Source organism: Magnolia sinica, chromosome 7, assembly GCF_029962835.1.
Source record: "Magnolia sinica isolate HGM2019 chromosome 7, MsV1, whole genome shotgun sequence".
NCBI classification, from domain to species: Eukaryota; Viridiplantae; Streptophyta; class Magnoliopsida; order Magnoliales; family Magnoliaceae; genus Magnolia; species Magnolia sinica.
This window is the reverse complement of record NC_080579.1, coordinates 74570445-74588668: the sequence shown is the minus strand read 5'-3', so window position 1 is coordinate 74588668 and position 18224 is coordinate 74570445. Positions and strand designations below refer to the sequence as shown.

The 18224-nt window shown below is 38.3% G+C and overlaps 1 protein-coding gene across 5 annotated transcripts in view; it reads left to right on the top strand.

The window, feature by feature from the left end:
- LOC131251449 (phosphoribosylaminoimidazole carboxylase, chloroplastic-like) overlaps positions 1 to 17836 on the top strand; it is a 97627-nt gene extending 79791 nt beyond the window's left edge. For 3 of the 5 annotated variants that reach the window (XM_058252145.1, XM_058252144.1, XM_058252143.1), the window contains exons 16-18: positions 1909 to 2015; positions 2128 to 2266; positions 17429 to 17836. In XM_058252145.1, the coding sequence (XP_058108128.1) occupies positions 1909 to 2015; positions 2128 to 2221 (201 nt within the window). In that variant the 3' untranslated portion in view covers positions 2222 to 2266; positions 17429 to 17836. Of the gene's footprint in view, positions 1 to 1908; positions 2016 to 2127; positions 2267 to 17428 lie in introns of those variants that run through there. The other 2 variants (XM_058252147.1, XM_058252146.1) reach the window with 2 other exon arrangements.
- The last annotated feature ends 388 nt before the right edge of the window (positions 17837 to 18224 follow it).

The following is an 18224-nucleotide window of genomic DNA, read 5'->3' as shown; positions in this document are numbered from 1 at the left end:
CCTTCCATCTGCACCTGTGTGCATGATATGAAGGAAGACTATAGCCTTAGGAATCGTCCGCCTATGCTCATATGCTGGGTCGATAGTAGTTTGTAATTTCGGCATTACCAACTCCTCGCTTGTCAACGCACTACTTGGTTAAGCACCCTGCCACTTTCAGTCAGGTTGGTGATCCATATTAGTGGTAGGTCTTGTCATTTTTAACTACAAGCTCTGCTGTTCATTTTAGTTCGAGGTAGTACTTGTTGCAATTTTGAAAGTCCTTGATTCCCAAGGCAAAAAAGAACCCATAGGAGGAAAAGCTCCACCCTCAGCAGAATAGACGGTCGGTCTACCACCATTCAATTCACACTGCTCTATCTCGACGCCTGGGGTTAGTGGCATTCGGTTTGAATCGGACCACAATCGGTTTTGGCATGCTCGCAAATCACACAGGTGCACCACGTGGCTGAATTCTAGATCAACAGCTTTGCATTTCGTATCGCACAGGTGGGATATAGGAAATATCGTGGGATATATTGGGCTGATATGTAGATACTGAAAACATTGATAAACTCTCCACTTGAGATGAAAACCCATCTTGTGTTTCTTCCATGAGTAAATAGAAAGTAGTGGATGGGTTGTCCTTGTTTGAAACCTTAATAATTTAAAAAGAAAAACTGGCTCACCATTCTTAAGAATATTAATTATTTGATGAGATGCACTTCCATATCTATATCCTCCACTTGAGATGAAAACCTATCTCCTGCTCAGTAAAGGTTACTCAATCCTATCATAAGCAATTTGCAAATTAATTTCTACCAACATATTGATTGTTGGAAAATAATGCAGCGAGTTGATTTCAATGATGACATAGAAGTATACATGGGAGGCATGCCTAAGAGGCCAATCAAGAGATCAACCATGTTGGGTCAAAGAAAAGTTATGAGATGAGATGGTCTACGAATATCTTATCCAGTGAAAAGAAAAGGTAACATAGATTGACATGGAAGAGCTATAGAAGATCTATGATCAAGCAATGGAGTGTATGATGGCCTTTGTGTATTCATTTATTTCTGACCTTTTAAAGTAAGAATATTGCATGCGTTTAGTTCAGGGTTCGAATGAACTTATAATAGTCAACTGCTACTAACCATTGTGAAAGAGCATTTTAGTGACCATTATGATACAGAAGAAAAGCATGAAAATGACAAAAAAAAAAGGAAGGCTGTTACCCTTTCTCTATTGTTGTCCCACAATGTTTAGGCGTGCACTTGTGTGTATATAATACACTGTTTTGCTAGCACTATGTATGGTTCTCATCATTTTACATGCTTGCATGTATTCATATATCTAAATGCTTGTGTGCATTCTCGTAGTAGTGTATATGTACACATGAGCATGTAGATGGATGAACACAAATGCCGATCACTAAGAGATGATCCTACCAAGTTACCTTAGGGGTCGTTTGACAGCATGGATTTTGGGCAGTTAGGAATTGGAATCTAGAATTTTCAATCCAAGTCATGTTTGACACTCCCCAAAATCATGTATTTCAAATTGAACTTGGATTGAAAATCCTCAAAGGCCCCCTTTTAAAATCAAAGACAAAAGGTGGGGTGCAAAATCCTAGATTTTCAACCTTCTCCAACTGTCGTAACTGCTCTATCCTCTCTTTTGAGGCTCCCTTGAGTAAAAATCTAGGCCGCCAAATGTAAATGAAAGAATGCAAAATCGAGGTTTGAAAGTCTAGGATTTGGATTCTGAAGTCAGAATCCAAATCCATGCTGCCAAACGACCCCTTCATGAAAAGTGGTTCTACATAACATCATCATGAGGCTCTTGTCATCCTTTATATGTATGCATATGCATCGCATCAAATCCTCATGGGATACAAGCCACTTACTTAAGCTTCCTTGGAGTCTGCAGATGCCAAAAGGGGTTCCAGTTGCAACTGTTGCAATAGAGAATGCTACAAATGCAGCTTTACTGGCAGTTAAAATTTTAGCGATATGGGATGTTGATTTAAAGGAAAGGTTGATCCCACTTCTCACCATTATGGGTTGCCATTCAGAAACAATATTACAGTTCTCTTTTGTGCTGATATTGCTATGAATATATGTTTTTTACTTATTTATGTTCTGTCAGAGTGATTGAATACCATGAAGACATGAAGGACACGGTATTGAGAAAGGCAGACCGACTAGAGAGAGAAGCTTGGGAAGGATATTCAAACTCTTGATGGATCACATGCTTTCCAGGAAGTACACGAGTGCAACGTACCTCAGTAAGTTGGGTAACCTGCAATATTGTTTTAAGCTGGCTGTGTCCTTGGTTCTCATTAGGCTGTCAACTGGCTGGGCTTGGGCTGGGCCCAGTTATGTCCAAATCTGGCACCTAAAGTAAAACCTAGGCCTAGGCCCGTGATGGTCTATGAAAAAGCTTTTTTCTCCCATTCTTACTAAATTTGGTTATTCATAAAAGTAAAAGGAATTGGCAATTTGCCTTCTTTGACTATGTTAGACTGATAATTTTGGTTCAGTTCGATATTGCATCTAAACACGCCCTTGGTTAATTATATTGGTTTGGCTAAAGACACGAATTATTGTTTATTAACGAGGATAGCTTTCATTTCTAAATGTTTAGCTTGTTATCATTGTTGTCAAATAGCGTAAGTGATTTTATATGGGGCTTGTACGCATATGCGATTGCACAGCTCTCCAAAAAAATTACATTTTTTCATTGCATAAGTGATGGCATAATCGCATATTCGATCGCATAATTGCATAATCGCATAAGCAATCACATATGCCATGGCGTAATGCCTAATGGTCATAAAATTGCATATGCCACTATGGCATATGCGATCACATAAGCGAATATGCGATCACATATGACAACACTTCTTGTTATGTTGGTTCACATTTACCATTTTATGGTGGCTCAATTTTTGGAACTTGTGAAGTTGTCATGGTTCAGTTTTGAGGTAACTTATTTATACATCTACAGGATTTTTGTGACAAATTCTCAAGATATCTGATTTGCCCAAAATTGGCTTTGACTTTTCTAAAGTCACAAAACAATCTTTTTGCAAGTGAAACAAAATAGGCTTCATCTATTTTTGTTTCCTACAAAAGTGGTGAGTGAAGCATTATGGGGCCCACATGATGTTTGTATGGCATCCAACTTGTTCAACAGATGAACCCGGCCATGACGATCAGATGACCCCAAAAATCAGGCAAATGCAATCATCATGTGTGCCAGTTGAGAATTTAGAGGTTTTGGGTGGTATTCATGGTTTTTTTACAGTGTGGCCAACATGATGATTGGATTGGCCTGATTTTTTGGGTGTCTAATTATCATGGTGTGCACACTGCACACCTGTTGGAGGGGTTGGATGTTAATTTATACAAATACCACCAAAATTCTTGACTCCACTTATGCACAGATAAAGGGCTTTTGGTTATTTCACCATCCAAAGACATAAAGGGCATTTGGTTATTTCACCCTCCAAAAAGATTGGTTTGCGACTAGAAAAGTCAAGGCCTCTTTTGGGAAATGAAGTGTTGAGGATTTTTATGCAAAAGTTATCGTTTATAAGATCTTAAGCGTTCTTTTGTCAAAATTCTCACTTTTTTTGTATTGGAGGATTGCCTAGGATTTTGAGGTGATTTGACAACCATGGTCTTTTGCTCGTCACCCTTTTATTGTATTCTGTCTTGAGTCTTGGCTCCCTTTGTTTTGAGAAATTTTCCTTTTTACCGATGCTCTACATCCATAAGGGTTTGTTTAGATTCGTGGAAAAGAAAGGAAAGGAAACATTGTTTCTCATGAAAGTCACTTTCTATCTTTGCTGGAAAATAAATAATTTTTTTTCCCACCTTTACCCCTAAGAAAGGCATTTTCCCATGATGGAAGGAAAAATGGGTTTCTCAAAGGTTGAGCCCCAAATGTGCCACCATCCATCTTCAATCACCTCACATATGCGACATGTACTAATGTGCCAAACGAACCATTGTCTATCTTCAGTTATGCCCCACACATTCCACTATGCCACATGTGCCAATGCACCAATCTGCCATGTGTCACCCTCCATCTTCTCTCATGCCACATGTGTAAAGCGTCTCACATGTGGTAGTGTGCCACCCATCCATCTCTTGCGCCCCACATGTGCTAATGTGTCACACGTACCACTGTTCATCTTTTCTTGCGCCTTGCATGTGCAAAGCACTCCACATGCGCCAATGTGTCACGTGTCATCATCAATCTTCAATTGCTCCAAACATGCCACATGTGCCAATAGTGCCAGGGTGCATAATTGTCACCATTTAACATCCCACATGTGCATGGTCACTATTGTGATATTTTGTTTATCTTTTAAGCATCCCACATGCGCTAATTTGGCACATGTTAGTGATTGCCTAGAATTTTTTTCCAAGAAAATTTCTTGTTTTCCCAAACCACCCCTGGTCGTCGGTCTCAACTGTGGTCATAATTGGATTCGTGCTGGAATAGGTGGTAACTTCCTTGGTGCATAGGTGGGGATTTTAATGTAGTTAGATACCTCTTCGAAAAATCTATTGGTGGTCACATTACTGCAACATGAAAGATTTCTCTTCCTAGATCTTGAAGAATGGTTTGTTGGACCCTTTGATGGGGGATGTGAAATTCACATGGACTAATGGACAGTTTAACTCGGTCAAATTAAAACTTAACAGATTCTTATTATCAACGGACCAGGCTGAAAAGTTTCCTTTGGTACAACAAAGAGAATTGATATCTGATCATTGCCCAATCATCTTATCCTTGGAAGAAAAGAATTGGGGGCCACACCCATTATGACTCAAACTAGCGTGGCTTGAGTTAAAAGGCTTCTCTCTGCTTATAAAAGAGGTGCAAATTATTCCAAAATATACACATGGTTCTAAATGTTGGTATTAGTGGGCATATCGACACGGCAAGAAAATGATATGATATGGAGTTGCATATTGGTATTGGGGTTGTATCGGCCAAATTTTTTTGTTTCAAAGCAAAAAAATATAATAAAAATAAAAATAAAAAACACAGAAAAATATTAGAATGGTAGGAAAAAAAATGAGATATCTATGAATCTAATCTCTCTCTCTCTCTCTCTCTCTCTCTCTCTCTCCCTCTCTCTCCCTCTCCGTCTCGTATTTTGACCATGTATTCAATGGGGGTATTGGACCATTCTTTGGTAATAATGTTGTCCTGATACGTTGACCTATTGTAAGGCGTGTGGTGTTGATTTTTTGTTTTTGTTTTTGTATAAATTGTTTGATATATGTCAGAAATTGATATCATATTATTACTAATATGACTATCTATCAACTATTGGACTAGTAACTGTCAGTCTCAGGGGAGTTATTTTAAGCACAAGTTCGGCAGTGTCAAGTGTGTGGTTGGGAAATATGTGAATGTAGAAATACTTTAAATGTTGATAATCTTTAAAAAAAATAGTTATCATAAAAATGTAGGATTTTTTTTTTTTTTTTGTTTTTTTCAGTCAATGCATGTGTGAAATCATTAGTAGAAGACTCCTCAAGCATCCTAACGTCAATTTGTAGAAAAAGATTTTTATCTTTTTTGAAATTTACAGAAAATTTGTGCATAAATTTAAAAAAAAAAGTTAAAAAAGAAAAACCCCTAAATCAAGACCGAATTAGTAGATCTTAACAACAAGCAATATAAAAAAAGTAAATTATTTTCTTTTTTGAAAATTTTAAAGAATTCTTAAATTTAAAAAAAATTAAAAACCCAAAATTGAGATGAAATCAACCACAATTTGATCGAAATGGTAATTAGTATTGTTTTGATGGGATTCCAATTTGAAACAACTATAACAATATATTCATGCATTTTTTCAATTTTTGTAAAACTAGGCTCGATAGCTTGAATCCTTCGATTTGATGCTAATAAAAAAGTTTTTGATCTTAGATCTGGTTGGAAATGCCTTTAAAATGCTCCCTCATTGAAAAAATAAAGGGAAGGAGAAACAATGAAAAAAGGACCGATTGCGGCCTTTTTATAGCTGTTTTGGTTGAACCGATACGACAAAACAATATCAGTACCTATATGACTCGACATGGCCAATACGAGCCGATACGACCCAATATAACCTTTTAATTTTTAAATTTTTTTTTAATAACCGATACTGTACCGTATTGCATATCGTATCCAGCCGACATGGATACGATACGTTGTATCAACTGATACAATACCGATATTCATAACTATGAATAGAAGGTTTTGCGTGTTTTAAGCTCTTTCAAAAGCTAAAACTGTTGGAAGAACATATCAAGGTATGGAAGAAAGCTGTTTTGGGAAACCAAGATGCTGAATTTGATGCGCTTCTTCAAAAGATTCAAGAACTAGATATCAAGGAGGAAAGCACTATATTTGAATAGGAGATAGCTAGTATGAAGGTCCCCTTAGACAAATACAATGCAGGGTTACGAGAGGAAGAAATCAAGGCATCCCGTATCGGTATCGGTTGGCGTAACAGTGCCCTTCGATATCTATACGGATACGGGGGCGTAACGGTGATACGGGTTTTTTTTTTTTTTGCCAAAAAAATATGGATTAAATCCGGAATATTCTAAGCATTCCAAATATGCATTCATTTATAAATTGGAACATGTTTATGGTGGTGTAATGGTCTACTCTTTGGTGAGAAGTTGTATCGGACTGTCTGATGAATTTATGAACCAGATAACCTGAATTTGACTACAAAATTCATATATTTAATTTTCTAACTATTTACTATCAATGATAGATATATTAGAATGAATGTAATATGAAAATATCTTACATTAGGTGTTTGCAATTATTTTTGAGGAATTTCTCGAACATACCTGTGGTCCTGTGCAGTGTGGTGCACGTGACTGTGATAGTGTGAAGAATATTAAAAAATAAATAAATAGTAGTGTCTGATATACGCCCCTGCAACTTGATTAAGGATTACTTGATTGATTGGTTGTCAGTGGAGCTATTTTAAATACAAGTTTGGCAGTGTCAAGTGTGTGCTTGGCTTCTTGCAATAATACTGTTGTGAGTTGTCTGCTGCAAATACTTATCTTAACACAAATATACACTTACAATCATAAGTCACCACCAAAATGAAAATTTGCTTTTTTGTGGTTGCTCGACCTCCACATCATCGTCATCGTCATCATTAGGCTGAGGCTGTCCAATAGGTGTAGGTGCTGCATATCCATAATATCCAATGCCAGAAGGAAATACTAGATCAACGAAACCAGAGGATGACTGATCCTGACTAGGCAACGACTCCGACCCCGAGTAAGGATATCCATCAGTGCCCGTCGAATAGCCATACTGGTGCCCGTACTCAGACTGTTGAGAATCTTGAGATTGAGAGTATGTTTGCTGTTATGAGTAACTTGGATTTGGATCTGGATATCTATAATCATATGGATATTGATTGGGAGGACTACTCCGACATGAATGTGATGGAACAGGCTCAGTATAACCACCGTAATCATAATCCAATTGACCATAAGAATATCCATCATAATAAGCATGACCATAAGCCTGCTGATGTTCCGGATTTCCTGGACCCGGTGCACCACTAGACGCACCCTCCTGCTGGCTATATCGTGACTCGGTATACTCATAAGTCCGACCTCGTGTACTACCTCGTCGATGTTCATCGGCATCGCGATCTGTAGACAACTGTATAGGGTGCTGAGCAACACCAGAAGTGCCAGCACCAGGGGCAGGGAGGTCATCATCACCATCATTCGACATGGTCATGCTATCACTGCTCGTACTCTTTTGTTGATCCTGAGCCGTACCCGTACTTGGCATAAACGATGCCCCTCTTACTGGGTCCAACACATCTGCTCGACTCTCTTGTTGCGCTCTGCGTATTTCTGGGTCATCAATTTTCAATTCTTCACTATCCTCTTCAATTTGCTTTTCTCTTGTTTCCAACCAAGGTAGAAGCTGGTCATCCTCATCATAAATATTGTCCACGTTTATTGGACATAGTTTGCGTCATCGGCGGCTGTAATGCTCTTATGATGTCGTCGCATTCTTAGTTTTATATTGTAGTGCATGAAGACAAGTCTATCTAATGTCCTAGTCTGCAATATATTCCTATTCTTTGAATGAATAAGCACAAAACAACTCCAATTCCTTTCGTAGCTAGAGGAAGATGTTGTCTGGCTCAAAAATTTTACTGCAATTTTTTGGAGAGCCTTCGTACTCTTCGAAATTAATCCACCATTCGGCCGGTTGCAATCTAGATACTGCATGCTGTGCAAGAGCATCTCTAAAGCTACCCAGGTAGTTTTCAAATGTATCTAATTCATTCAATGCCTTTATTTGCATATCTTAGTCAGGCTCTAATCTCTTTATCACATTCTTTAGCCCGACACGAACTTCATCATCCGCAATAAATGATTGGGCATATCTGTACCTAGGATTTAGGTAGTAACCTGCTGCATGGAGATCGTGATGGAGTTGTCTTGTCCATCTCCTGTCGATCATCCTCCAATAAGACTCACAGCTTCTACAATCACATTGAATTGCCAACTTTGCCTTATCCATGGCATCGTATAGGAAGCCCATGGTAGGTGCTTCATCGGTTTCGACAAGACGGAGTACCCTCATTAGTGGCTCCATCACCTTTAGGATCGACTTGACCCTCTTCCAATATTTGTTGTCCCGTATGGTGTTCGCAACTTCAATCGGTGTCCTTGATGTCTTCTGCCCATGTTTTGTGTTGAGCCATTCTTGAGAAGCGAACATCTCACTCAACTCTCCCCTATGCTGGAATAAACTCTCTAATGCTATAAAGTTTGTTACGAATCTAGTCGTCGCAGGCCTCAACAACTTTCGTCCTTTCGTGAACTTTTTCATTATTGCAACTACTTAATTATGGTTGTAAATAAACGTCGTCACTTCCAGGGTGTCCCAAAATGGTTACGTATCGGCCGTAACGGCTGATACGTAATGGTAACGGTGGTACCCGTTACGCGATACAGGGCCATATCGGCTGAGTCCCGTTTTTGTACACGTAACGGCCGTTACGGGCGTAACTGCCGTTACTGACCTGTAATGGCTGTTACGGGCCTTGGAAAAATAAAATAAATAAAATAAATAAGAAAACCTTACCTTTTTCCTTTCTTTTCCTCTTCTTCTTCTCTTTCTTCTTCTTCTTCTTCTTCTTCTTCTTCCTCTTCTCGGCCTGCTATGGCCCTGCTGTGGCTGCGGCTACGGTTGCGGTTGCGGCTGCGGCCTCCTCCTCCTCCTCCTTCTCTCTCTCTCTCTCTCTCTCTCTCTCTCTCTCTGTTCTTTCCATCTTTCCCTCATTTTTCTTCTCTTCTTTCCCTCTTTTTTCTTTTTGGTTTCCCTCTCTTCTTTTTTTTTTTTGCAGGCGTAAGCTGCTGTAGGTACGTGTCATGCTGAGACGAGCGCTGACACTCCTCGAGCTCAGAGTTGTACGAACGGTTCAAAGGAGATCAAAGTTTTATGGGCTCCACAGTGATGTATTTATTATATCTACACCGTTCATCTATTTTTAAATATTATTTTAGAGCATTACCTAAAAAATGAATCGTATCCAAAGATTGTCTGGACCACACCAAAAATAGCAGCGGAGATGATGATTTTCACTGTTAAACAATTCGTAGGTCCACCGTAACATTTATTTTGCATCCAATCTGTTCATAAGGTCAAAAAGACCTAAATGAAGAGGAAAAACAAATTTCATATTGATCTAGAAGTTCTGTGATCCCAAAAAAGTTTTCAATGGTAGACGTTCAATCCCCCACTGCTTTTTGCAGTGTGGTCCACTTGATAATTAGATCTGTATTATTTTTCGTGTCAAGCCTTGAGACGATCTCGTCAAATGAATGGACGGTTTAGATATAACACATTCCTCATGGGTGGGGCCCAAAAAACTTTGACATGTGTGCTACACTTCACAATCCGAGTACCGCCTAATTTGGGCCCTTAAAAAATTGTACGAAAGACATATATTAACTTAAAATTTACCAATTAAATTATAAATTGCAATTGCTAACTCACAATGCCAAAATCAAATTATTTGAATAGTTTTAATTGTTATTTTGTGTACTCTTATTTTTTAAAATAGGGCCTTTTGATTTTTTTCATGATTCATTGTCCAATAAATGTCCATTAATACATAAGTGGGATAATGACAATAAATTGCATGAATTTGAGGCTAATTTGGGGCATAGATTGGTCCTCCCAGTCAGCCCGAAATTGGCAACGCCATCTACCTGAATTTAATTTCATTTTTTTAAAGAACTACTGGGAGAAAGATATTAAATTGTTAAGTATATAAATTAGATATTTAGAAAATTAAATATATACATTTTGTAGTCAAATTCAGGTTACCTGGTTTAAAAATTAATCAGACAGTCCGATATGGCTTCTCACCAAAGAGTGGACCGTTGCACCACCATAAACATGTTCCAATTTATAAATGAATGTATATTTGGAATGCTTACAATATTCCGGATTTAATACATATTTTTTTAAATATTTTTTTGGCAAAAAAAATATTTTACGCCGTTACGGGCCGTTACGACCCCGTATCGCCGTTACGACCTCGTATCCGTATCGGTTTTGGAGGTCACCGTTACGCCAACCGATACCGATACGGGACACTTTAGTCACTTCTCTTGCCCTTTCGACCATTTCTTTAACATTCTTTTTCTCCCCAATATCTTCCAATATAAGATCAATACAATGGGCAGCACATGGTGACCAAAAAAGATGTTTTCTCTTATTCATCAACGTATGTCCTGCAAGCTTATATGATGCTTCATTATCCGTCACAATCTGCACTACATTCTCCTCTCCAATCTCTTCCACAACTTTATCCATTAGTCTAGTAATATAAGTAGAATTTTTCGTTACCTCTGAGGCATCAATTGACTTGTGGTATATAGTTCCTAAGTTGATCATGAAGTTGATCATGCTACGTCTGGTTGGGCTAGTCTAACCATCACATGTGATCGTGCATCCTTTGGCTTGCCATATAAGTTTAAAGATAGCTACGTATGCTTTCACATTCGCATACTCTGCATCTCTCCATTTCCCCCTAATCTCCTTAACCGTGGGAGCTTTTTTTCCTTCACCTGCTTTTGCTGCTGCATCAATTACCACCTGCTAATATGGAGAATTGGCCGCGTTAGGAGGTATGTTGACATGTATAAATAACTTTGCTACTGCTCTACCTAGCTTCTCAATGGAAGTTCTATTCCATATTTGTTTTATCTTCTTTTGTTTAGTTGATTCTTTCCTAAACAGGATTGGATCAATAGAGGGTCACCTAGGCTCATTTACTTCTTCATCCAAATGTATAGGGGCATCATGTGAAGATGTCTGTCGTCGGCTCCCAAATACACGTCTTAACCCACCAAACCTACCCCTCCACTCCCACCTATAGAAGCAGTTGCACTCCCACTTGCCCCCTGTTGTCATGCGGCGACGTTCTTCCTCTTCACGAGCTAGACGCAAGCTCTCTCTCCTAGCTATAATTCATTCCATATGTGAATCTTCGTTAGAATCAATAATATCTTCATCACGAACGCCCATATATTCAGGACCAAACACCTCCTGTCGAGCTGCATCCAAAATATCATCTTTCTTCTTTTGTACAGCAGCACGTTTACCCTTCGACTCATCCAGACTAGCTTGCATTAAAATCATTATCTCTTTCAGTACTCTAGTACATCCCGCAACTTGACCCTTTCGATGTGCCAAATGTTGTTTAAGACGGGTAATTCCACCAGTCACTAGTCTATCACAATAGTTGCACTTCATTTGGTGCCTAGTACCACCAACCCTTTGACAATGTTGCCATCCAATATCCTCACTTACTTGTTGGCCAGACCCAGACATTTCTTTAGGTTTAAGTAGATACTAGATAATTAGATATAGATTAGATATGAGTACGAGTGTATGACCTATGTCTATGTGAGATTGTGAGTCCAGTAATCTAGTCTACTCGACACTCTCACTATTCTAAGTTTATAATATTATATACAGTTACAGAATCTAATCAATAAAGATGATTTTATGTTCTAAACTATAAGAAGCTTCAAAACCTGTCCAATATAAGAAAATAAAAACATAAAGTCACTAATTCGAAAATAGAAAAAAATTAAAAAATATATTTAAAATGAAAACAATCTGTAAAATGCACATTAACATGTTCTACTATGATTAACACATCATATTCTACCATTAAAACAACAAAACATTCAATAAAAAATGATTTTTTAACTTTTCAAAAAAAAAACGCCGAAAATAGTGCGTAAATAGAAAATGACATCAAGAATCTGTAAAATGCACATTAACATGTTCTACTATGATTAACACATCATATTCTATCATTAAACTAACAAAACATTCAATAAAAAATGATTTTTCGAATTTTCAAAAAAAGGGCCGAAAATAGTGCGTAAATAGAAAAAAAGAAAATGACATCAAGAATCTGTAAAATGCACATTAACATGTTCTACTATGATTAACACATCATATTCTATCATTAAAACAACAAAACATTTAATAAAAAATGATTTTTCGAATTTTCAAAAAAAGGGCCGAAAATAGTGCGTAAATAGAAAAAAAAAGAAAAAAAGAAAATAACATCAAGAATCTGTAAAATGCGCAATAACATGTTCTATTATGATTAACACATCATATTCTATCATTAAAACAGCAAAACATTCAATAAAAAATGATTTTTCGAATTTTCAAAAAAAGTGCCAAAAATAGTGCGTAAATAGAAAAAAAAAGAAAAAGAAAAGAAAATGACGTCAAGAATCTGTAAAATGCACATTAACATGTTTCACTATGATTAACACATCATATTCTACCATTAAAACAGTAAAACATTCAATAAAAAGTATAAATACCTATTTTTGAGAAATTTTTGGAAAATGACCTACGGAGCTTCGAATCAAGAAAATCTTTAATCTAAGCTGTTTTTCTCTAAAATATGAAGCTAAGATTGGTCGAAAATAGTAAAAGATTGATTGAGGAAGTGTTTGGAAGAAAGAAATCTGAAAAAAAGTTAAAAAATAGACCTTAAAAAGCCAAAAAACAGGTTACCGTTTTTTTGACCGTTACGGTCTAGCTGTTACTAGGCAGTAACGGCCGTTACGTATACAATATCGGGGGAGTCACTGATACGGCCTCATATTGCGTAACGGCATTGGCCGTTACCGATACGTAACGGCTGATACGGGCATATCGTATCCGATTCGGGACACCTTGGAAGAAATTAAATGGAAGCAACTCTCCCGATCTACATGGTTAAAGGAAGGGGCAAAAATACAAAATTCTTTCATGCAATTGCAGGTGCCTGTGCTTAGGCTAATAGGATTCAAAGCTTATTGGTGGTGGATGGAAAGAGAATCAAAGACAAAGCTAAAGTGAGCAACGTGATGGTCAATTTCTATAAGAATCTTCTCTTTGGAGAAGAGTTTGGAGAAGAGTCTAGAGTCACATGGGTCTTGGCAATCTGCATTTTGATAAAATTTTGTCGAGAAGAGGCGGATGGGTTTGGAAGGCCATTATTGGAGGAAGAGTTTAATTTGACAGTAAAGGAGATAGGCAGCGATAAAGCCCCCGGCCTAGATGGCTTCTCAGTGGTGTTTTTTACCAAAAATTTTGGGAGGAGGTGAAAGAGGATTCGATGAATTTCGTAAATGAATTTGCAAGAGGCGGCTACCTAACTACATAATTGGGAGCAACTTTCATTGCTTTCATTCTAAAGAAGGAAGGTGCAGAATGTCTTAAAGATTTTAGGCCAATTAGTCTCTTTGGAGGTCCCTACAAAATTTTGGCAAAAATCTTGGCTTCAAGATTTGAAGTGGTGTTATCAATGGTGATATCCAAACCTCAAGGGTCATTTCTTGAAGGTAGACAAATAGTGGACATTCCTTTAGTCGCCCATGAATGCTTAGATGGGTGGCATTGGTCAGGTAAGAAAGGGGGCATTTGCAAGCTTGATACCAAAAAATGCATTTGATCATGTGGATTGAAACTTTTTAGATTGTATGTTGGGGCGACTAGGATGTGGGCAGAAATGGTGAAATTGGAACTCCATACGTGTGCAATCATCTAAATTATCGATCTTGGTAAACGACTCTCCAAAAGGCTATTTCTTGGTATTGAGGGGTTTGAGACAAGGTGACTTGCTCTCTCACTACTTTCGTGGTTGTAGTGGAGGCTCTATCTTCTACCTGTTTAATTTTAGGTTTTAGGGTAGAAAAATCGGACTTTCAAATATCACACCCTCAATATGCGATGCATCTAAAGAAAAGGTTGGCAATTTGAGAAAAGTCATCACATGCTTTGAAAAAAGAAAAAAACATTTTGGGCATAAAGGTGAAGATAGCTAAACGTGAACTACTTAGGGTTGGTCTTTCAGAAAAGGAGACAAATAAGCTTGCCCTAGAATTCAGATGTATGACAACATCATTTACTTCATGCCTTGGTTTCCCACTATGCATAGGCAAGTTGGTGAAACACTAGTGGAATAAAGTAATCGAAAGAGTAGAAAGGAAGCTCTCAAATTGGAAAAATAGGCATTTCTCCATGTGGTGGAAGATTGACATTAATCAAGGCGGCGATGTCCAACCACCTGGCCTATTTTATGTCTATATTCCATTGCCTGAAATCAGTGTTAGAAAAAATGGAAAAGCTTACATGGAATTTCCTATGGCAAGGAGCATCTGATAACCATAAATTCCATTTGATGAAATGGGAAGATGTATGCAAACCTCAAGATGGAGGCGCTGGCCTCTTTGGATATGATAAATGAAGCTCCCCTCGGCACATGGCTGTGGAGGTTCGGATCGGAGGTCGATTCTTTGTGGAAAGAAATCATTGGGAGGAAATATGGACTTCAAGGAGGGGGATGGTGGAGCTGAGCTTCACCGCTTTATAAAGCCTAGCCTCATATGTATGGAAATTGGTGGCTTGACTTGAAAGCAAATCCTTGGCGGGGGTGGCTTTCTCATTGGGAACGACGAAAGGATTTGTTTTTGGGAGGGCACCTAGTTGGGTGACAAACCGTTGCAGGAAGCTTTTTCATGGTTGGCACAAATTTCATCTTCAACAAGGTTCACAGTCGCACAATGCTTCTCGGTAGTAGGAAATGTGATAATATGGGCACTACCATGTCGTAGGAACCTCTTGTATGAAGAAGTTGAAGATTTCGTTAGTCTCTTAAGGTTATTTCGTATCGCAAAGCCTTTAATGGGGGTCAATGATGTCATGATATGGTTTAAGGAGAAATTTGGTCGATGCTCCGTGAAATCCTCATTTGAGCTATTCAGTGGCTCCCCTTCGGAATCCTCACCTGACCACATTGCCCATGTTTGGCACTATGGGGCTCCCAAATTTGTGGTCCTGGCTTGGTTAGTTGGGAAGAACAAAGTGCTATCTTTGCTGGAGGAATTTGCCACTTACAAATGCGTGCATCGTGTGTAAGAAAGTTGAGGAATTTGTGGACTTCTTTCTCCACTGCTCTTTTGCAAAAGAGTTACAAGACAACTTCTTCTCCCTTTTCGGTGAATCCTAAAACAATGGGGCAGTTCCTCCTAGCTTAGCATGGGGGAGGGATAAGAAAAAAAAAAAGAGAAAGCAGAGCCATTTGGAGGTTGACTTTAATAGCAGGAATTTGGTCACTTTGGGAGGAACGACACAAACGTTGCTTCAAGAATCAAAGTGGTCCGGTCTTGGTTTGTTTCAACAGGGCTAGGCAATTAGTCTAGTTGTGATGTGGACATCAGTGGTGCACCCTTTAGAGTGTACCGGAGGAGGAGGCGTCGCCAATAGAGAACCAGGGCGGAGGAGTTGATGTGGATGGACACTAGGTCCATCGGATCCCATTTTCTGATGCACTACGAGTGCAAGAACGACATGACCACACCCTGACTGCAAGCCCATGAGACGGATTTCACACGTTATCACGTGGGTGTTCTATTTTTAGGATGTTTTTTTTTTCTTTTGTTTTTGTTTTTAGGGGCTTAAGTGCACTTTTTCTTTTTTCCATAGCTTATATATACACTGTGAGAAATCCTATTTTATTATTAAATGAATGAGAATTTGTATGCTTTCTTCCTCTTTTACCAAAGAGATTATAGTTTCAGGATTGACCCTTGGGTGTTGAGGATTCTACTCCGGTATCAGATTTTCCTTTTTTCTAGATCTTCGAGGTGCAAGAAAATGTAAGAATCAACCGTCTTCTTTTCTTTGATGCCCCAGAATCCGTACTTTCTTTCATCTCGAACCCATCTCTTCTTCATCTCTTTCGTCCCTCTCTAGATATTCCTTTTTGGTTTGAACGGAAAAGAGGGATGGCTAGTCAGGATAATCGGATACTAACTTGACTGTGGACTAGCTTATACTAGATTTGAGATATCCTCATATCCTTAGGTCCTCACTTTTTTACTGTCATCGTGATTTTATGCCAAGGGGCATGATCCTGACGGAATGATTTCATCTGTGTTGAAATTTGCTTTATCCCCTTGATTGAAAACAGTTAGTTGATTAATTTTATTATTCGATTCTCTTCAACCTGATTATACATACATATAGGATTACGACATCACATGTCCCTGCATAAAGTTGTGGCCTATGGGATATCTCTATAAATATTATAGATTCTAATTTTCCCTTTTCAGATTTCTGGTCTGTGCTGTAATTGTCTGTAAATAGTTTTGTTAGATAAATAAATGATTGCCTACCAAAAAAAAAAAACAAAATCTCAAATTTCTAGGAAAATCTTGTTGAAGAACAAATAAGGAAAACAATGTTTCCTTTCCCAAAATTTCTAGGAAATAGGGTTTCCCACGAAACACTATTTCCTTTCCTATACTTTCCATGAATCCAAACAGGCCCTTGGGTACAATGGCAGCTTGAATGGATGATTCCTTTTCGTAGACAGGCAGTGAGAACTTGATTCTCCAATTATCTACTTAAGCAGCATGTCTGATTAGTGATTGGACTGCCCATTGGTCCTGTATTTTGAATTGATTTGGCCAGGGTTACATTTTATTTTTCTCAGCTCCGGCTTGGTTTATTTGTCACACTAGAGATGCCTTTTTTTTTTGCTGAAATCAGATTTAACCTCACATGGTTAAACTCTTCACGTGATTTCATTTCTCTTAAAGCTAACTTCATATACAGTCTATAACCTTACCATTGGTGTCGAGCCATTGTCCTTTTGAGAGAGAGAGAGAGAGAGAGAGAGAGAGAGGTGTTTCTCTGGATATTATCACAAAAATCTCACTGAAAATAAAATCTTTAAAAATGTGATACCTTGAAACCTTCATAGATTTAGTTCGCAATATTTTAAATATCTTGGCAATGTTTGTCGCCCTGCTCACTGTAAGCTAATGCCTCATTTTCTTGACAGGAAGGTGCAGGTCAGCATTCATATTGCGATGGCAGCAATTGATGTCGCGCAGGCACTGAATCTGTTTAAAGAATTTTTAGTATTGTACGGCCGTAGAAACTGACTCATTCGAAGAGTAACAATGTTGAGTTTTTGTTATTTATTTATTTATTTAAACTTAAAGAGGGCATTTTGGCTGGGAATAGAATCTTCATGAGTGAGGGTTTCAGATCCTTGGTTTTTTGATAGGATGGGAGGTGGCTATGCTTATGGGATTTGTTTTTAAGTATAATAGAAGTTTTGGAATGTAATGATATTAGTTTCAACTTTTAGTTGAAATGACAGCCTGACACACCTGCGGGAGAGTTCAGTAATGTTTTTTGAGAAATTAGGCACAACCTAAGTGGTGGCGAGATTTTTCATTGTGCTGCAGTGGGTTTGCCAGGCTCCAAATATTGCACTAATGGGATGATTCTAATCATTTTAACAAATGTACTTATGCCAGTAGAATGTGAACTCTTGGGTGTGTGTTGAAACAATGGTTTGAAAACCTGAAAACTTCTGACTGACTCTTATGTTCTGATGGGTTGGGTGTAATCAAAGATTTGAAGACTAGACTCGACTTGACTCGATGTTTAATAAAAATGATTGAAAATATTAGCAATACCAATAGGGCTGCAACTTGGGCAGGTGGGGTTGGTTTTAGGGTCAACCTAGGCCCAATCCGCAACCTGATTGGACCTGAATTCCAACCTGAGATGCCCAATCATACCCAACCTGACCCGATCCAACGTGTGATTATTCCCAACCCAACCTG